This window comes from Phasianus colchicus, chromosome 4 (genome assembly GCF_987193195.1).
Source record: "Phasianus colchicus chromosome 4, bPhaCol1.hap1.1, whole genome shotgun sequence".
NCBI lineage: Eukaryota > Metazoa > Chordata > Aves > Galliformes > Phasianidae > Phasianus > Phasianus colchicus.
The window spans coordinates 63,896,268-63,918,841 of NC_143439.1; the positions used below are offsets into that span (position 1 = coordinate 63,896,268).

The following is a 22,574-nucleotide window of genomic DNA, read 5'->3' on the forward strand; positions in this document are numbered from 1 at the left end:
TTGTCTGTAAAGACAAGCAGAAGACAGAAAAACTTGAGCAGATAGCTCAAGTATTGCTCTCAATTACAAAACCAAACACTCAGTTCCAGAAGCTAACAAGGCTGTTGCCAAGTAGGTCACTCATTTCACTCTCTGAAAGGTAAAGCACGGTGTCATTTCAACATGTTAGGAATAAGATATTAAAGCAAATTTATTAAATGTCTGAAATATACCTGACAACACATAACCACACATTAACCCCAAATCAGGTACTCACTATCCAAACACTTCCATTAAAAATATCTACAAGCAAAGTGACTTTTATCCAGTTTAAATTATGTTCCCACCAAAACAAAGTTTGTGTGATCCCAGTTAAACTTCTTTAGCCAATATAATAGTTTTTTTTTGTTTATAATTTCCTCACAAATGCACATTATTCATACGCTATCAACTCCGCAAGATTTCAGTTTGGTGACACTTCTATTGCAATTTTTGTTTAGCTGATGCAGTAACACCAGCTGGCCTCACAGTGCTTCATCTATCCATTAAAATTACAGAATTGGACTAACTTGCAAGACAGGTTCTTTGAAGGCTTCCCTTTGACAAGTCCTATTACTAAAAACTTGTCACTTGGATTTATGTAAACAATACTAACTCCGTGGCTTTGTAAAGAATACACCTAAAATAAACTCGTGTCAATGATAAATGAGGTCAAACAAGCTGACAAGCTGAGGCAGATTTATGAAGAAAACTTGATCTACCTTGCACATAGATCATGAAACATGAACGACTGAAAACGCCTGCAAAGTGGCATCCTTCTCCCACCCCCAAGATGCCAGATACAATTTGTGCTTCTTCTCCAATAGTGGTTCCTTAGGATGTTCAACATCAGGTGAAAAATTTTAAGAGACTTTTCAACAATTACAAAGGAAATGCTTTTTCCAGTTGAAGCATTTATCACTGCAGAGGTGCAGCCCAGAGAGAAAAAATATTAAAGAAAAAAAATTGAATTACTAGACATACACTGGATTTGTTCAGAGAGACCAACACCCTCTGGTTTAGCAGAAAAGTTAATGCAGAGGTTGAAGTTTGCCTTGCAGGAATACCCAAAATCAAAATGATGAGCAACCCCTACCTCCTACTGAAACTCAGCCCTTAGTTACCCAGCCAGACTGGGCTGGAGGGAGGTGGAAATCAACCTGTACACAGCCACACTGTTCAACATACAGCATAAAGATTCATAGTTTGGAAACATTAAAGACATTTGTTTTTCCATTGCTTGGAAAACTGGTAGCCATGCACTGTTAGCAACTGACAGATCAAATACATAGGTTAAAAAAAATCACTGTAAAAAATACACATAATCAAAGTTTTGTTTTGCTTTTAAGATGACTTAGAGACACACAAGAAAAACAAGCTCAGAAATACAGCAGGAAGGAAATACAGCACTGAACAAAGCAGAATAGCTTTTAAAAAACCTTGCAACTTTAAGTCCTTTAAGAATGCAGGTCCTCTGAAACACACTGTCAACGGTTTACGGGCTGGTTCGGCCCAGTTCCGTGACCAGCGGGGCGGAGGGATCCGCAGATCTGCGCCTCCGGAAAAAGGGAACAGGGGACCCCAAAATAATTAAAAACAGCGGCAACGAGCTGAGGAGAAACAAACTAATTTACTAAATATACTATCAGAATGCAAGATAACACACTATAATACAATATAATTAAATTTGAAGCTAATAAATCAAATATAATGAGAGAGAGAATGTCCGAAAGGTGGGTAGGCCTCACCACAACGCGGAGAGCTGAGGGTCCCTCCTCTGGACTCAGTGGTGCTTCTCCTGGATCTTGGAGCCACTCCTCTGGACCTTTTTGCTCCTCTTTCTTCTCTTCTAACTGAATCAAGATTTGTTTCATTTTCCGTCCTCTCACAGGAGCAACTGATATCAATTGTGGTGCCTCCTGTGGTTGATCAGGTTGATCAGTTCCAATGCTCTCACCCTCCAGCTCGGCTTGGAGTCTGTCTTTTTCAATAATGAGAGCATTTAGTTCAGATTGAAGGGTGTCTCGCTCAGTTTGGACAATGTCCCGTTCAGATTGGAGAGTGTCGAGTTTGGATTGCAGGGAGTCTCCCTCGATTTGGAGGGCATCTCGTTGAGATTGGAGGTCTTTTCCCTTGACCAGGAGACTCTTTCGCTCAGCCTGGGGATTCTCCCTCTCTGCTTGGAGTCTCTCCTGCAAACTCTCCCTTTCAGCTCTCAGACACTCTCTCTCAATTTCACAAACTCTCTCCCTCTCTGGGATACTACTGAATAAGGCCCGATACGCATTAGCTAGGCCCCAAATCATTTGTGCCTCCTCAGATCTGCCTGAGCCGCAACATTCCTGTTTCAAGTATGCGTTTAAGCTCTCATGGTCTTTCAGGTGTTCAGGAGTGAAGTTCCATGACAACGAAGATGTCCATCTCTCTAAAGTCTCTCCCAAGCCTCTCCACACTCCCTGCCACTCAGTATTCTCTAGTTTTGGGGAAGGCTTCCTCAAAATATGATAAATACAAATACTGAGTGAAATGATGAGAAGAACATTCAGGGAGATTGACAACATGATCAGGTGAGCATTCAAGAACTGCATAAAGGATTCAAAGGAGAGACTGGGAGCCTGCTTAAAAATCCCAAGTTCTGTAAAATTAGCAGCTCCCTCTGCAAACAGGTTTAAAAGAGAAAGCAGAATCATTTTTTTCTCTTTCTTTACAAAAACAAGATAGCAGTGCTCAAAGTTTACAAATATCCCAGAGTATTGGCAGTCCGCCTAGACTTTCAAGGTCAAGTTCTCAGTGAGCACCTGTGAAAAAGATAAACTTTCCCAACGAAACTCTCCGAGAGCAGAGAGAGATTCATTCTAAAAAACTAAAAAGCAGCTTTTGCCCGCATTCTCCACCAAAAATGTCAACGTTTTACGGGCTGGTTCGGCCCAGTTCCGTGACTAGCGGGGCGGAGGGATCCGCAGATCTGCGCCTCCGGAAAAAGGGAACAGGGGACCCCAAAATAATTAAAAACAGCGGCAACGAGCTGAGGAGAAACAAACTAATTTACTAAATATACTATCAGAATGCAAGATAACACGCTATAATACAATATAATTAAATTTGAAGCTAATAAATCAAATATAATGAGAGAGAGAATGTCCGAAAGGTGGGTAGGCCTCACCACAACGCGGAGAGCTGAGGCGAGATGCGCAGTCCAGTTGAGCAGCAGGGAGGAAAAATGGAGGAGAGCCAACGAAGAGCAGGCTAAGAAGAGTGCATCAGGTGACCTTGCCAGGAGTTGTATCTCGAGACTCCCTGTGACCGCAAAGTCCCCTGGGGAATGTAGTTGTTCTTCTCTTCCAGGCAGGTACCCAGAGCTTGAGCACCAACAGTTAAACTCCCACTGCCCCACATGATGTTATGATGTGGAATACCGAAAACCAAAAATCACAAAACCATGACACACACTTCCTGTGAACATACACAGAATTGTTTATTAACCAGATGCATTTTTTTTTCCTGCAGGTCAGAGTCAAGATATAACATTTCTAAACACAGTAATCAGAACAGACTCAACTCTCAGCAGCCTCTTAAATTCACAAACCACAAATCCATCAAACCTTGACAAAACGATATGCTCAGAAACAGTCATCTTAAATGACATGAGCTACACTGTAAGAATTCTGGAAGTGTTCTAGGAAAGGTTTGGTGGTTTCCTTTTTCCCCTCCCCGTCTTAAACAGTATCTACAACAGGCAACAGTGAAGCTGTACTTTCAAAAGAATGTTGATATCCCCATCTTGTACAAAGCTTTAAAGGAGCCATGTCTGTATTTTAGAGTTCTTCCTCCTGCACTCTTGATTTCTCTTTTAGCTGAATCAATCTGAATTACATCCTTCGGGAAATGAGCACTTGTTGGAACTATAACTCTTGAACTTCCTAACAACAGGAAAATGTTAGCACCTAAAGAAAAAAGCTATGATATCTACAAGAATAAGAAGCATTCATAAAGAAGAATTTTAAAGGTACTTGGATATAGATCAGACTTGCATAATACCATGACCAGCAACCATTTAACTTTGAAGCTGGAAATTTAGAAACATTATACTGCAGTTTTACATTTGTTTTCATTTATTAAACAAGGAGAAATGTATTCCTTGGAAACTAATCTCAGTGATGCATACCTGCACTATTAATTCTCTGAAACTTATAGATGGGTATTATTCATTCTCATGTCAAGCACAGCAATAATCTTCTCTTTTTCTTAAGTTTGATGTGATAACTAATCACTATCAAATACTGTCCCAAGGAAAAAAAACAAACAACAAAAAAACCCACACAAACTAAATACACAGCTGCATTGTAGAATCAAGTATCCAGATCCTACTTGAAGTGCTGCCTAAATCTGTAGACAATCTAAGTTGAATTCCATCAATACAAGCAAGCCTACGTAAGTTGTACTTAAAAATATTTAAGTACTGCCTACCATGTGAAATTTGTCTAACAAAGGCCAAGGATCTTCCTGAATTAATTTCTGCTTGGAGGCTTTTTCAAAGGAAATGACCTATTAATAGGACCAAAGCAAAAACCCTATTTCAGGATTGCAAGAAGTAAATGATATAAACCGGAATTCACACAGGCTCAAAAGAATTACCATATTTTGTTACGTTTCCTTATTCTCCATCACTTCTTTTTCTTTCATTATGTATTCAGACACTGCCATCTGATGAACTGTTTATTCCTTCAGAGAAGCTGCAAAGTTAAAAAGCAGGCCTTTGGAAGTCAGGAGCACCATCACAATCTTTCCTGCCCAGCAGTCAGGAGAGCTGGTATTCAGGAAGAATTCACAGCCAGATACAAAATAACCATCCTCCTTTGGATACTATTACGAGTCATAGACTCAAGGCCCGGGCTACTTGATGGAGTTACTGTAACAAAATAAATTCTGTGCATCCATCTGTACATAGGTGCCTTCAGCACTGCAAGCACGAAGGTCTGTCTGTCTAGGTAGGTTACATGATACATGCCCACACTTGCATCAAAACTGTCTGTTCATCCTATATCATCTGAAAGCTTTTTAACTTTTTTTTTTTTTTAAACCCAAGACACTATGCTCTTTAGAAACTTCACTGAAAGTTTCATGTTTTCTTCCAAGGCAACAGAAACACAAGTTCACAGCGTTACCACAGTTCCCTGAACCCACCAGGCACATACCCATTTACAGCTGCAACAGTAATTAATAACCAACAGCTTTCCAGGACCAAAAGATAAAAGCTATAGAGAAGACACAGCCCTCCCGCCCCTGCAGCCCAGCTCATGTCCTTCCCAGAGGAGGATGCAGGCTTCCAAGCAACGGCTATTAATGGCAGGGTGAGCAGTGCTGCCCCAAGCCTCCCGTGGTTAATGGTTAACTGCCTTTCAGAAGGGAAGGATCACTACAGGAGAAAGCAAGAGGTCCTGGATGCTATGAGAAACACCTCCTGCTTGCAGGTCTGATCTTGTCTTCCCCTTCCTTTGAGCCCAAAGCCATCCGCCTCAGCTCACAAGAGAGCTTAAAGTCTCAGAATGATAATTGATACCAGGTTTAAAACCATAAACACGTACTAGCGAAATATTATCTACCATAGTGAAATTCATACTGCACTGCAACAGATGAGAGATATTGCCCTTGGGGGACAACAGTAAGTAGTTTTTTCCAACTGTCAAGTTTCCCTTTTTAAACAACAGCATCACTCCGTCCAATCGGACAGCCTCAGCCTATGAGCCATTTTCCTGCAGCATCACAAACAGAAGAAAAACCTCACTTTCAGAACAAAAACAAAACATTAATCTTGGTCATAAAGATCTGTGCTTAAGTTTAATGAGAGAGAACAAGTGAAAATGGAATTTAGCATAGAAATATTACAGCTTACTTAAACAAAATGATGAGATGTCTTCACGTTCACTGTTCCTTTGCAGTGACAGGAAGAATCAAAACCCTGAGTTTTGAAGTAGAAATGCCATACCAACCAGAAGGCCACAAACCATGACATAAGTTTGCGCTCATCCAGTTTGTGATTATATCTTAGCTCTTTTCCTGACTTAAAAAAAAAAAAACAACAACAAAAAGCCTTTTCCAACAAAACCCAACGAATGGCAGCATGAGGCTCTCAGCTCTTAAGCTGTGCAGCCAAGAAACTACAGTATGCCTGTGTGCTATCAATTACTTGGCTGAATACGAACATTCAATCAAAGACAGCAGCAATTAATTTCATTATTTTCTCCAAATTTTGTATTGCATCCATCTGGGATACTGCATGGAAATTGAAAAGCAAATATTAGAAATCGTTTTTTTTCTTGTTTTTATTTATTTTATTTTAAGTACTATGACTGCATATGCCCATACTTTACCATTCATACTGATAACTTTGTCTTTCTTTCATCTTAAGTTCTTCCCACCATTACACTTCACACTTCCAATTGTCAAAGTTTTTCAGTCACTAGCTACCTCCAAACAAAACATTCCTCATCTTAAAAGAGCATTAAATAACTCAGGTTTCAAGCATCTCCTGCTGTATTTGCAAGCAAACACTCTGAGATTAATTCTTTACCACGATTTGGAAGTGAATGGGCAAAAGGATTTGCCTACACTAATGGTTTGAGCTCATCTCAAAGGCTGCTAAAAGGAAACACGATTCCAGGATGCACTGCGCTGCATTTTGAGACTTTGGAAAGTATCAGTGCTGCTTCACAGCCCTCAAAAATGCTCACTCACTATCTTAAGTTTTGTAAAAGTATTGACAATTGGAAAGATAAAGCATGAAATAAAATCAAATTTAACATTAAGCCATGATGGGAGGAGAAGGAGGAGAATGTCTTTTACTCATTAAAATACACTAATTAGTTGTATCTTAAGAGTTCCCTGCAAGCATTAAATGCAGTTCCCTAGTTCACAAGTGAAATGGCAGCAGGAATACAGAATAACAGAACTTAATAGCCAACAGAGCCAATCTACCTTCTCTCAGGTTCTGCCTTCCCTCTCGTAGAATGATGTCCTACAGTTTCATAGCAGATACACAGCAGCACATGCTAAAGAAATACCAAAAGCCAATAATGATGATTCAAGCACTTGTTCACTCCCCAGTATAACAGCCAGAAGTGTTCTGAGCAGGTAGTTGAAGCACCACAGAAATCTCTCAACCAGAGCTGGCAAGAACCAACCATGCCTATGCCTTTTTTTCCCCCTAGGACAGCGCTATCAGATTTTAATCTGCAGTTCATACTTCAATCTCAAATAAAAATACATAAAACTAAGAGGACTGATGCAAAACAAAACCCCCTGAGAACATCAGTCTTTCCCTCCAAAAAATAAGTTGCCCTTACTCAAATGCAAGTTTAAAATACTAAAGACAAAGATTTAGGAATTAATTACTTGACCAGATAGCTTCAGAGATACAATTGCAGATACAACCTAGAACAGGAACTGCGGTGTAAGATACTGGCCTTCTCTGATTAATCAGGCACACTGGTAAAGGGTTAACCACACTCATTCTTGACAGCAAGATCTCCTGAGACATGAAGGAAAGCCTTGCGTAAGAAACAGCATTTTCAGAAGATCCAGTGAAATACAATATTTGAAAACAGTTATATTTCTTTTCCCCCACAACAGAGAAATGAAGCTGTGAGGTAAATGGCACATGCTGTATTTGGACAGGAACAGACAATTAAGGCAGAGAAAGTTCTCTGGTACTAGGTGCCTTTAATTCTGCAAGATGAGTATCAGTAAGATGCAGAGCCCTGGAATAATAGCCAGACTTAACAACAATCATCAGAATTATGGAAGACACAGCAACAAAGTGTTAACATGGGAATTGTAACAACCAGTTAGAGGCCTTACTTGGAACACAGAGCTAATGAACTGCAAGTTGAGCTAGGATCCATATCAGACTATTTATCTTTGCAGCTCATTATCCCAAAATTGCCCAGCTCAAGCTGTCCACTGTACATTCATACATCATATCATTTATTAATTTTCTCATAGCCAAATGAAATACACTACTGAAACATAACATCTGGTGTGCTTCACCATCCACTCTTCTAGCTGTTGTCTGCCCTCCTTCAGCCCCAAGCAACTCACTACAGCAGCTCCTAAGAGAAGCAGATACGTATTTTCTTCACCTACAGGCAGATATGTACTTTGTTCACAGTATCTGTTCAGTGTTCTCTCATCACATCAGCTACTGCTCCTGATTGCTTGTTCATGCAGGCACTGGTCACACTGCTAACACAGATCAGGAACAGGTAAGAAACAGTTACACATCCCTGCAGAAAGCAGAGGCTGAAATTGAAAGTTCCCAACCAGCCCTTCATATCACAACTCAGACGTGAACTAATTAATCATGCAGACAACCCCAATCCCGTGTGTTTGGATATGGTACCAGAAAGAAACTGCTTACTCTGATCCTATGATGAGGCTTCGCAGGCTGAAAAGCAAGAATGAGAAAGATTTCAAGGAATTAAGACATAAAAGAAGCCTGTCCTGTTTGCTAACTGCAGTAAAGAAGTTTCCTCTTTACACAAGCAAAACACAAGCGTTTCAAGATAAGCAATGGAAACCCAGTAAAAGACCAAAAAAGTTAAGAGAATGTGATTATTCACACCAAGTTAATGTGAAACAAGCAACCAACCCACAAGTGTTACCAATGTGCACACTACTGGGTGATGAGAAAAGGAGACAGACTTCCTAGCACATGGTCAGGACCATGATCTACTGCCTCAAAGTCTATTCCCAGCTGGAAGGCTAGCAGAAAGAGGATACAATCAGTTCACAGAAGAAACAAACACCAAATAAACTATTTCCAAAAGCCCAGGTATGCTAAGCCTTGTAGCTAAAGGATATAAATATCACAAAGCACATGAGCACTACCAAGCCGCAAGCTTTCTATACACCATCCCAAACAGTGATGAGTGGATGATACCTCTCCTGAGCACAAGGCAGACTGAAGAAAAGCACAGGACCTCTTCTCACAAGGAAGTAAGAACTTAAGCACCTGCTGGAAACAGAACACAGAACTCCACCAGAAGTTGAAGAACTTGCTGACTTTTGTTTTAAAACATATACAGCAACCAGTCTCCTTTAGCTGCAAACAGCAAGAAAGAAGTGGTTGACAGTAAACACTGAGAGACAGTTTCATTAGAAGCAACAATAAAGTCAATGGTTATTGAAGACGGAAAGGAAAAAAGAACAGCAAGAAACAAACTCAGATTTAATATCATTAAATAAGAACTCAGAGAAGATAACTCTAAGGCAGGGAAGAGCTAAGACTCAAAAGGCATGAAAAATACAAAGTCAAGACAACCAAGCACAACAAGAGAACAGAAAACAGAGCAGGAGAAAAATGATTCAGAAAAAGCACGGAGAAAATGAATAACATGTATAACAAGAGCAAGAGGATGGAGGGGACAAATCAAAAAGGCTGAAGGCACAAAATGAAATAGTTCTCAGTTTGAGGCTGCTACGCTGAGTACATTAGTAATAATGAGAAAGAATCTGTCCATTACTGAAGAGGAAAAACATATTTCAGAAGAATAGATCCTCACTACAGAAGGAGGACTGCAGTGAGTACATGACTTGCACAATCAGTGCCAACAAATGAGGAAAAATATCCACTCAAAGTCAGCCTATGGAAACAGCCATATCATGTGGCTTTTTGGTTTTGTTTTTGCTTTTTTCCTCCTGAAGTTGGCTTCAACTGATAACATTCAACCGAATTGCTCAGGAAGCCCTCCAAGTCATCTTGAAATCAATACCACCATCTTCAAAAACTCAGAGGATGCCCAAGATACCAGAAGTTTAGATTAAGGTGAACATAGACCCTTTCTTTAAAAGGAACAAACCAACTAACTAACTAAATAAATAAAAAGAAGGAATAAGAAGGACAAACACCTGGGGAACAACTCTGCCTTGCCTCAGTTCCCAGAAAAGTCAGGTAAGTATACTGAACCTATTACTGTTAAACACTTTGATGATGCTGAGAAGAGGAGCACCACTCTGGTTTTGTTGAAAGCAAGCACTGACAAATTAGTACATCTTTTTTTCCATGACAGACTTACACAAGGGGGGGGAGGGGGGAAGGGGGAAGTGTGATGATTGACTTGATTAATCAAGTTTTTGACAGCCTTACTCAGGAAACTGTTTAACAGGCAAAAATATTGGATAGAACGGCTGTGAATAGATATATGCATGGGAGTCAGCAAGGTCAGACTTGGAAAAAGGCTAATACTACAATGGGACATATAGCTTATGTGACACATGACATAATCCTTCCACCTAATACTGCTCCAGAAAGTCTTAGATGGAGAACTGCAACTCACCCTGAGCAGTTTCTTCAAGGCAGACACAAACAGCATGGAGAAACACTACAAGAGAACAAATATGACATCCATGCAATATTACCTGCCAGGAAGGGTTGAAGGAAGCAGGGACACCCAGCTTACTGCAGGAACAGCCAGTTCTCAAACAGAACAAGCAATGAAGTAGTTGAATTGCAGAAAGGGAGAGTCAGATTGGACAGCAGAAAACTAACACTAAAGCATTTCAGGACAAAAATAAGCTGTGTGGTGAGGTTGTGGCATCTCCATCAATAAGGTCATTATGAGAACAGACAGGCAAACAGCTGACAAGTGTAACCAATGCTGCCTCCATTGGCCAGGAGAGGGAGAAATGAATGAGATAAGAGAGAATGAAACTTGAAATTAAGATCTTACAGCACAGATAGATTCTGGAACATTACATTCAGCCCTGGTATGAAACGGGAAGATAGTTTTGTAAGTGCAGAAGGAACCAAAAGCTTATCCAGCAGCCTGAGCTCCCATTGAGAGTTATTGAGAGTCTAGTAAGCTTGGATTATGAAAAAGGAACTTGAAAGGAATTCTGTCGCAATATAAAAATACCTTGCAAGAACAAAACCTCAGATTCTAAAGGGCTATTTAACGAGAAAGCCTCCAAGACCCACAGCCACGAACCACTGCACCTCCCAACTATTCAGCAACAGTATCTTTCTTACCGAGTAACACTGAAGACAAGCATTTGGGTAAGATTGTAGCAAAGCATTTTCAGAGTAAGCAGCTACTCCAGACCAGCAGCAAAGCTGCCCATTCAGCTACCATGAAGTTCAAAAGGTAAAGCGTGGATATGGAACAGTTATAAGCAATAGTGTAAACTGAAAATAGATTAAATAAATGGAAATATAGGCCCAGAAGAACTTGAAACATCTACAAAAGATTATCCCCCTTCATTTTCATAAAACATATGCCAGTCAGGTTTAAAGAAATGCAACAGACGTAGTATTGAAAATACACATCATTAAGGCCATGATTTCGCCCATAACTCTCAAAAGCAGTCAGTATGTTGGGTGGCCAGCAACAGCCCTTCCTAAAACATTAGATAGTAATTAATATTTAACTTCATTACAATGCAGTGCTCCTCAGTACAAAGTTCCTGCCTCTCCTACTTAAGGTTTCAAAATTCAAGCTAGGAGAGAAAAGTGTACAAGAATGGTAGCTTCCAGGACAGAAATAAATTACCTTTTTACATTGAAAATGTAGATTGTTGTGGTTTTGTTTGTTTGAAGTAATGTGTACCTATACATCATGAAAGCTTTAGTTTGTCCATTCCTCCTCTTGCGTTTCAGCCTCTCAGCCAGCACAGCACTAACAGAAAGCCCCACCAGCCCCGGCCCACTGCTCTGAGCTGCCTCAAATCACAGCACACACCGGTACAATTCCCCACAGAGCCTGTGACAAGGAGCACAGAATCACAGTCAGTGGAGACGAACCACGGGAATAGCCAGGAAAAAGAAGCAAAGATGAAATACAGATGATCACACAGATGAAGTTCCTTCTGACAGTACAGAAGCTGAGTGACAAAAAATAAAAAAAAATAAAAAACAATAAAAAATTCATCTGATATCTATTTCAATGAAGATTCTGCTCTCAACTATGACTTTCTATAGTCACACACATAAGTTATGGCCAATCAAGTGGTGAAAAACTTCCAGTCAACCTCAGCTAAACCACTAACCTGCCATCTGTTGTGGTAGCGGCTTATTGAAGATAAGCAGCCTGGAAGCATTACTGCAATTAAGAAATCTTTTGGTCATTAACTCCATACCAATTAAACACTAAAGGCTGGCAAAATTGTACTGCGGCTCTGATCTGCTTTTTCAGGCAAACTTGTGCTCTCAAATGACTGGCTTCACAATGCAACTCAGTGTTAAAAGAAAATATCTTCAAACATTTACTTAGGACTAGAGCAGCCTTCACGCTCACATACATACACGTTCTCCTAATGCAAAAGTATTTACAAGCACACAAACAATGGTTCACAACTACACACTGAGAGCAACATCATCAATCCACGTTCAAGAATGCCATGTTTACAGAGCTGAGATACCTACATGCACACATATGAGCATGCATGCAGGCTCACTCATGCATCTGTCCGTGAAAGTTTCTGGCCTCACATCAGCATTAGGGTTATCCAAATGCAGAGTCTCCTGGACATCCTACTTTGTGGGACACTCTCTACAAGTGTGAAGCAGCCAACTAATGGATGCTTCTGTGATAAGGTTACAGAACTCGAAAGAGGTTCCCTAACTTTTTATAAGTCACATCCAAACCAAAGTTTGCTATGGTAACTCCATTAATTCCAAGTATCTCTAAAATTACTGTTAGTTTGCTGCAACTAGGCCAAAGGGAGAAAAAGAAATAAAAGGAAAAATAAACAGCTACCACATAATACTAAGAAATAACTGAAGAACATTTGTGTACATCTCAGCTGTAGCACCACCTTCACAGCCTTGAAAGAGTTCTGCCCTGAGAGCTACTGCTACCATTCCTGTATGCAGGAAGAAAAATCGTAGTTGAAAAGCAAAACTACTTTAGTCCCAAAATACAGAAGAAAGCAAAAAGTTTGCAATGACCACAGTCAGCACACCAACACCAACGGCACCAACACGCAGCTGTGTGCCCTGCTTCTCTTTGAAAGAAGCATCAAAGACAAGAAGCGGGTGGCAGCGTGCATTCAAGTCTGGCACCTCTGCTTAAAACTGCTTCTTTTGTTTGTGAGGAGCTGCCACTAACAGCCTGACAGTACAAAGCTTCATGCAGAACAGGAGTCAAGGTAAAGCCTCACAGCACTCTGCAAAACATTACACGCACATTACTTTTAATGCACTCTCCAAATTCCAGTGCTACAAACAAGGTGTGTTTTAATTAAAAAAGAAAAGCGTATTTTGAAAACTCGCAGCTTGCATTAATGGACTTCCTCCATAACTGGGATACACCGGGCTGCCTTCTTTGTGTCACTTTACAATGCCAATATAATTAAGTTTTGGCCATGTCCTTCGTAGGTTTTGAGTGTTTGTCATTAGTGATATGTTTAAAAAAAACCTTATTAGTCAAGTTCAATAGAAGCAGGTTACATAAAGTCGTGCCCAGCTGATGTTTGAGAGTCCTTCCTTCCTTGACTCATTCATGTATCTCAAAAGGCTAAGCTTCTTTTCATGTAACATCAATAATGTTTGCTCTTTTACAGTTCTCTCTCCTCATCCAAATGAACTCTTCTCCCACGGCACACAGGAGAAAAAGAAATACCATTTTAGTCTTATTCTTTCCTTCCTCATTCACTAACCACAAAACAGACTTGTGCTTCCCTTAACTTACCAGACCTGTAATTGCTATCCATTTCTTCTGACAGATGGGGATAAGCAGTATGCCAACAAACCCCAAAACCAATCCCTGAGATGGGAATATTTTGCTATACACAAATTGCATCAAGATGCTGTTTCTGGGTCTTATTTAGAACTTGGTCTCTTTGATATGTACCCAGGTTCACAACTCCTAAACAGTTGTTAGTGGTGGTAATGGCAGTACAAGAAGATCATTTAGGGCTATTCCACACCAGCTAGACAGCCATGCTATTGCAAACCTGTGCCAAGTCCACCTGAGAGACAGATTACTACCACAAATCCAATTTTATACAAAGGCCACCTCACGAAATGGGTGGTCCTAACACAGTTTGCCACATCTGTTTTTGTCCCCAAGAGCTGAGTATTATCAACTAAATGGGATTCCCACCACTGTCAGCATCCTAAGGCTTCCATAAAGGAACATGCCTACTATTCTATCCTTTAATCTCCAATACCCTGTTTGGGGAATAATTTCAATGGTTACCTCTACCGTGCCTGCAGATTTCCTAAAGAAGGTGAGTTAGCAGACCTTAAGGGGTAGAAGAAAAAGAAAAGTAAACAAAAACATCTCTCAATTATTTCACTGCTGGCCACAGAAGTCTAAGTGCTAAAAGCCCTAGTGCAGACTTAAGCTGATAGTGTTTACATTCCTAATTAAGAAGCTACACATTGCTATGGGTCCATGGAGCCCTTTACAGACTCACAGGACAACTATTGTATTTATTTACTATGGGGAATATATCAACTAGTGTTTAGTAAACCAATACCAATCAGTAGAGTTACACATGCATGATTTTATACACATTATTTAGAAAACTTACCTTTTCAGCATATGCACAGATCTGGGAAATAAACCAACCATTGTCTCTACACTGTTTGATTCTGCTTTAATTTTTAAGCAGAGCAGCTCTAATTTCCAAAATGAGCAACAACTGACTTACGGGTAAATGCTGACATAACTGACATTGTGCTGCAAGGCATCATTTAACCAACACTTTGGATAGCATAGGCATAATTAGCATCTAGAAGAATAAAGATGGGTATCTCAAGATTTAGATCTAGAACAGCAAAGTCCCCTGGGCTGCCAACCGGACACACCTACACAGCCTGGTACCTTTTCCCTGGAGAAGACAAGCAAGAGCTATTTAGAGTAGCAAACACCGCCTCAACAGCTGATCACATCCTCCATCTGTTCACAGCTCACAGACCAGTGAACTCCCTTCTTACTTCTTAAAAGTGAACAAAGACTGTTTTTTGGGGCTTTTTTTTTCAGTTTTAAAAAACAACCAAGGTTAAGATGAGAGCGAGATCTAAACCCTTCTGAGCTCCAATTCTATTTTATTTTTAATGAGGAAGCCATAGCTGAAGAGACAAAGGATAAATACAGGCTCCTACAGAGATTTTCACCCTCTCCAACTCTGGGCACCCAGCTTGTACCAAATTCCCTTAGGGTTCTATAACAAAGAGTGGAGAGAAATGGTTCTTCCACACCATGATTCTGAAGTGCCTCTCTCTCAGGTACTCAAGTGTCCCTTCTTATTATTAGAATGGAGAGAACGACACTTTCCCTAAGTTACATAGCTTGTACAAAAGAAATTAAGTTGATTATATAAGAACACTGCTAAAGCTCACACTCCAAGGACGTCTCTCTCCAACACTATCACCAAACACAAACAGCTCCAGGTCCACAGCCTCAAACAGCTCACAGGCAACCCCAGTGATTTGTTCTCCTTTCTAAGGTGGTGCTCAGACTAAGCTCTGCACCACTAGAGCAGCTGTATATTCTATACCAAATTATTTGCCCTGAGAAAATACACTTCAGGAGAATTACTATGCTGCTCAGACTTAGCTTTCATACTATTTCTGGTTTATTTGCTCACACGGCTATGAGGTGAAGGTCAATAGTGTCATAGGCTGCCTTGAATCTTAACAATATAAAATTAAATAACTCTCATGTCAAAAAAATAATAGTGTATTTATTTTACTGCATCCCCTGACAAGCCTCAATTTTGGCAGTTCCCATAATAACATTAAGGGCAGCATTATAAATGTCATCTCCCAGCTGTGCTCTTCTTTTACAGCACGAGAAACTTGTAGATTAAGTTATTAACAGAGACATGGAATTGGACTGCAGCACTCATCTATCTATTTAACTCAAATATTTCCTTATTTTAATTATCCTATGAAGTTTTCACATATAGACTGTTTCACCTCAAAACAGAGCTGTTCAAAGCTACCTTGGTCACCACTAAAATAAAAAATTACCACAAGAAAGGAAAGTGTAGGAACAGTTTTCGTAACTCAAATAAGAGATGACAAATGGCCTCTTTTCCCTACATTGAAGAAGCCCAACAAACACAACATCTTCATTACCAGGATCCATATACCAGAACCCTGCCTGGCACACACAAGAAGCCCTGTATATCCTAAGCAATGCAAGATGATTTCCAGTTATTTCTCCTAATAGCTTCCTAACAACACAACTGCTGCAAATCCGTATTTCTTAAGGACCACCCTTGCTGAATACACACAAGGGAGTAAACATTACCCATTTAGGCACCAAGTGCCATCAAAGTGAAATTCCACACGCACTCAACAATGCCAGGGAAGAAGAATAATCCCTTCTATACAGGAACTGGAAATGAGAAGGGATCTGAGGACTCCCTTCATGGTGGGACACCACTACAAAAGGATAAACGCAGTAACAAAAAAAAATACAAGATTAAATACAAAGAAATGAAACTTCAGGTATTATTTTGGATCAATTAAAAAAGGCAAGACTGAACTGAACTCTGAATATTGTCACCAATATGCACCCATTTCAAGAGGAACTTCTCATGCTAATCAAACTCTGACCTAAATCAACAGGGTTTCATTTACAGTCAGGAAGCAAAAGTTGAGAGGGGAATGGAGTTACTTTTTTTTTTTTTTTTTTTAAACAGTCAAAAGTCTCTTTTTAATCTCTCAATCACTTTGTAACCAACGTAGCAATAAAAACAAATCCACTGCCTTCATAACAAAGCCATAGTAGTACCTCACTAGTACCGATTAGGCACCACTGCCCAGATGCAATTTTTTTGGACACACTTTCCCCACGTTTCATTTCACAGCTCACAACCAATTATTCTCGTTATCAATTGACCATGATACAGCAGGTGCAGGAGGTGGGGGAGAAATGGAGCCATCGGGGATTGGAAATACGTCAAGGTCATGAGCACACGCAGGCACACGCTTCCCAGGAGCGGCATTACACGATGTGAACCACCAGCTAATAGGCATGCCTGTGGCCTCACTTCTATTAGCTGAAAAATGCCTCAACTGATCATGAGAAGACGCTAAGAAAGAGCTATTAATGTGAATGATTAATGTGAATGTTATGCAACCATTAAGCTTGTTTTAAATGAATCTAAGTAGAACACTTCAAACTTTTAGTCGCAATAGATTCCCCTTCTAAATTAGCAAGTTAACTCAACCATACCACCTAAAACCAATCCTAATAGTTTCATCTGCTCTCTTGTATCTCCTTTTATTAAGGAGCAAGCAGAGCATAAGCTCTTCAAGGCAGAGATTACACCTCCATTTAAAATAAAGAAAAAGAAAGACTGAATTGCATTTAGAGGAATAAACGTGCTCCTGGACTGTCCAAAGATTCTTTTTCATAAAATAAGTATTTTGAGTTTATAAAAACATCTGCTTCCTTAATGTAAAGTTACAACACTACGTACTAGAACTATCTAATTTACCTGAACCTTAATAAAAACTGATCAAAATACATCTGCCTTTTTTGGGGCTACACAGAAGTACAAAAGCTGACTATTCAATCAACTTCTGAGCTCATGACAAAGCTCACTTTTATATACCTTTTCTTTTGAATGTTTGAATCACTGAGGGGAAAAGAGAGAAAAGGGAAAACCTCAAGCAACAAATCAAGCACAGATACCTGTAAAATACAATCAACTGGAGCACTGAACTACAAAGCTGATGAGCAAACCTGCTCTACAGAGTGGCAATGCCCGCTATGAATAGAATATCTATTTAAGAAACGATATAAGAAAAATCCAGCAAAATACATTATGAAAATTATGACAGCTCTCAAATGCAAGATTTAATCATTGCTACCCTTGACAGATATAAACAATATAAACTTTAAGAAAAGAAAGCAAGAAAATGGTAAAATGTCTTCTGAATTATTCAGCTGAATACAAGACAGCCAGGGCTGCAGCAGATCCCATCACAGCAGGGCAGCCATGGAGAGCAGACCTTCACCCCCATGTGCCCCAGCATGTCAAGTACAGCCCACCTCCCCACAGCAGTACTTGGGGTTGTGCAGTTGTTGGTTAAGATAGCCCAGTGCTCCCTACAGCATGAATAATCCAACCAACATCCAAAAATGTAAAGGAAGAAATTAAGAAGGCCTAACACAACATATTACTGAATCTCAAACAATTCAAAATAGACAGGATAGCCTGCTTCTTTAAATACATATATGAAATTTCAAAATGCTTCATGTTCTGATTACAAACAACCATCACTGGTAGGATACTTGACCCTTCCTAACGCTGCTGTGATCAGTTCTGTAATACAACTCTTAGGGAAGCTTTGCAGTAGCACCACACCAAAATAAGTAACTTGGTTTCCAGTTCCAGTTTCATTAGACACAGCTACAAGTTCCCAATACTAAGATACCCCCTTACACTGAAACACTGCCATTGCATCTTTCATGTCACTATCATTCTAAAACATTTGCTACTGCTGTAAAGGGTGAATTCTGATGCTCTTAAACACGTGCATGGGACAAGGTAGCTTCCAGTTAGGTTCCATTAGGTGCCGCCCACCTGAAGCTCAGAGCAAGACTTAGCACATGCTCTAACACACAATTAGGCCTCTACTCTTAAAAATAATACTCCAACGATGATGTATAAGAGGCTTGATTGAATTACTTAGCTACAACAGTCTCAGCTAGAATGTTGATTCTGGAATACACACCTCTAGTTTCAACCACATATAAAGCCATTATATAAAACATATTTAATGTATACTTAATTCTGAACAATTATGGATAGAGAGGGACATAGAACACACACTGGATCATTTCTTAAACCTCTTCTTTCATTCCATGTTTTAGATAACTTTTAGGGGAAGCATTTAATGCAACTTCAATAGAAGAACGTGCCTACAATATCTAGAACGGATGCCCTAAGCTCAGGGAAGTGATGCAAGATGGAACAGAAAAGCACACAAACAACTAGAAAACGCTGCAGAAAATATGAAAATCTCCTTTCCTTTTTTCTTTTTCAATGTTTTACACATGTATATATTTGCTTATATTTCCAAATACGTGGGTCCAGCAGAGAACTGACTGTTGGTTTTCTTGACCACTAACAGGAACCTTACAATTTGCTGTGTAAGATGCAAGTAAAGCAAGTCTGGTTACTACTTCACAGCTATTAGAGCGTTGCTTACTTTCCACCCAGCCAAAACAAACATTGCACCTAATTTAGAAGCGATCAGTCATCTAAAATACACAGTTTTCTTTCTTAACTTCATCCAGAAGCAACATATGCTAGTCCTTCGTTCACAGAACGCGCTCTTGTTTTGACCACGTATCCTTAATTAGCAAATTATTAACCATTAAGGATATCACATTTACAAGTAAGTAACAAGTTAATGGTGATTTGAGATTTCACGTCTGAAACAAAACCGTCATTTAACTGTTAAATATTGGCAACTTCTGTGCCTCAGCACCATTGGAGACGTATTGGAAACATAAGGGAAAAGCCACTGTAACAAGTATGGAGAAAGTAATGCCAACTTAAAAGGTGCATCTCTAAGCACAGGCATTTACCCTTTGGAAACTGAGCACAAGGATTTACCTATCCCCATTATGAACCAATTTTAATGTTTAGTGTTTGATCAAACAAGATCTTTGCCAAAGGTTCATTCTAGCTTAACTAAATGGTTTATTTGACAAATTTCTTAATTCCTCATCTGTCCACCAGCCTTCAGGATCACTCCTACCACGCTACCAACTAAAAGACAGAAACATCTGATGAAATCATGTGCACATCTGAGCAAAAAAAAAAAAAAAAAATCTTAAAAACTAGGACAAAGTGACAAATGTTTTCAAAGTAACATTGTACATACTTGGAAGAGAACGAATAATGTATTAGTAGAAGTAATAGACAAAAGTATTTTTCCAGAAATTTAATGCTGAAATATTGCATTTAATTTGGGAAGTACAACTTATACTCTTCAATCAAAGACCCCTGATGACTAAGAAATCTTATGAAGAACCACCTAGTCCAAAATGAAGAAGAAACACGAAGTAGAAAATCTAGAAGTGCTGCCGCCTTTTAAGGCAAATTTCAGCAGAAGATCTGATGGAGTACGATTAGTCGCCAACCAAAGTCCTGGACTGCATCTTAACCACAAGACACAAAGAGATCAAAACATCAGGGATAGTGGAGCCTTCGCCATTTGAATCACATCACGCTCTGCTCATCACTCCACTGCTTGTTTCCTTTGGCGTTATCATGTTTATTCCAGTGATACCCAGGAACCTGTGCCAGGAAGAACTTGCATTCTAAGACATCAAACAATAAGATGCATCTCCTGGCAAGAGGTTTTACCAAAACACAGTTCAGTGACAATTTGCATAGTTAGTTCCACATCTCTTCATCATTACACACAATGATATTCTGAATAAGTTGTATAAGTGATACCATCCCAAACAGAAATGACACTTGAAATAAGCATCGGATTAGAACACACAGGTGGTTCCTCTGAACCTCTGCGAGCCACAGGTAGCTAAAATATGATGGCACAAAAAGACAAGCTTTAAAGAAGAAAAAAAAATGGCCACCTACAATTACCAAATTGCTTATTGACCTAGCAAAATAGGTGAGAAAAAATTACATAGAAAGTTTAAAAAAAAAAAAAAAGCATTAGTTACACGATGGCATTTCAACCACCCCACAGCACAAAAGCCATTTCTTCTGTTTCCCCCCCATATGTACAAGTTCACGAGGGCGAGAGAGGAAGCAGAGCAGGCTGCGTGACACACATGGCCGGCTGAAGATGCTGTCAGCAGGAAATCCTTTTGTCAGTATAATACCTCAATGCAACCTTTGTGTGGGCAACATAAAAACCTGAGGTAACCTTTCTAAGGGAAAGGCACATCAACTTATTTACTCTTTCATCACTTGAGCCATCGGACACCTTTCTAAAGGTTTAATCCTCGAGCAATTTCTCGGGGGGGGAAAGAACCAATTACACCCCACACTCCACTCCTAGTAAGTGTCACCATCTTATGGAATAACGGACACGATTTTGAGGCCCCAGTCCAACCCCCAAGGTAGCCCGACGCCCAACCGAGCAGCCCACCGCCAACAGGGCTCGGCTCCGCGCTCCCTGCCGCCTTCCGCACGATTTCCGCTCCCCCGAGGCCCGTCCCTTCAGCTCCTCCGTGAAGGTGGGGCCTGAGGCGCGGACCCCGCAGCCGGGGGCTCTCGGCAGGGCGCCGCGCCGCCCTTCCCCCACAAAGGCCGAGCGGCCGGGGCCTCTCCCATCCCCGCAGCCCCCGGGGGCCTCTCCCCGGCTCCCCCCGCCCCCGGGCCGGCGAAGGGCAGCGAGGAGAGGGCGGATGGCACGGCGACCCCCCCTCCCTCCTTCGCTGCCTTTCCCCCCCTCCCCCAGCCCTCATCGCACCCGCCCGGGGCCGTGCGGATGTCCCGGCGGCCCGCGCCTCACCTCGCCGTGTCCCGCCGCCGCCCCGCCGCCGCCGCCGCCCAGAGCTCCGCCGCCGGCGGCCGGGGCTGTCAGCAGGCCGCCCACCGCGCTCGAGGAGCCGGCCGCCGCCTGGCTCGCAGCCCGCAGAGGGACCGCTCCCGCCGCGGCCCCGGCCTTGCCCAGGCCTCCGGCGCCGCCTCCGCCGCTGGGTCCCGGCCCGCCGCTGCTGCCGAGGCCGCCGCCCCGCTTGTTCTTCCGGCGCTTGGCTCCGCGCTTGGCGTCGGCCGGACTCATCGCGCCTGACACCCGGGCGGGGAGGAGGGAGCGGGGGGGAGGAGGAGGAGAAGGAGGAGGGGAAGGGGCGCGGGGCCGCGGCGAGCTCCCGGGCGCGGAGGGGGCGGGCGGGGCCGGGGCACGGGGCACCCCGGGCGCCGAGGAGCGGAGCGCACCGACTGTCACGGCAACGGGGACTCCCTCGGCCCCAGCGCCGCTGACCAGAGTTGCCGTCCAATATGGCGGACACAAGGGGAAAGTGATCCCCCCTTACGTCGGGGGGCTCCCCCTCGCGCTGACGGGAACCCGCCCCGCGGGGTGCGCCGGGAAACGTAGTTCTCTCGCGCCATGCTGCCGCGCCGAGCGCGGGTCGGAGGACTACAGCTCCCGGCGTGCATCGCGGGACCCCGCTGGGCGCGGCCGTTGACGTCACCCTCCGCCGCGAGGCCGCCTGGGAGCGGTAGTCCCGCCCGCCGCCGTTAGCCCCGCCGGCCGACGTCGCCACCCCGGTCAAGGGACTACACCGCCGCCCAGCAGCCGGCGAGCGCCACGTGACGCGCGCCCCCGCGTCTTAAAGGGGCCGCAGCGGCCGGGCGCTCCCGCAGAGGCTGAGGCTCGAGGGGCCGCCTTGCGCTGAGGCGAGCCGGGCGGAGGCCTTGGGCTAATGCAGGGAATGGCGGCCGCCTCCTGCTCCCCTCGTTCACATAAGCACCGCAGAGCCGGGTTCAAGCGGCACCACCGACCAGCTCCTCTTAATCAAGAGCTGTGCGGGAGCCGCGTTTTGTCCTCCGCGGGTGCGGGCTGTGGGAGCAGGGCGTGAGGAGGCACCGAGCCTCTGCAGGCA

General features: G+C 42.2%; 1 protein-coding gene across 5 annotated transcripts in view; it reads right to left on the reverse strand.

Annotated features, from left to right (window-relative positions):
- FAM193A (family with sequence similarity 193 member A) overlaps window positions 1-22,029 on the reverse strand; it is a 104,451-nt gene extending 82,422 nt beyond the window's left edge. For 4 of the 5 annotated variants that reach the window (XM_090139738.1, XM_090139737.1, XM_090139735.1 and 1 more), the window contains exon 1: window positions 1,767-3,928. In XM_090139738.1, coding sequence (XP_089995864.1) covers window positions 1,767-2,708 — 942 coding nt within the window. In that variant the 5' untranslated portion in view covers window positions 2,709-3,928. Of the gene's footprint in view, window positions 1-1,766; window positions 3,929-21,478 lie in introns of those variants that run through there. The other variant, XM_090139739.1, reaches the window with a different exon arrangement.
- Window positions 22,030-22,574: the final 545 nt, after the last annotated feature.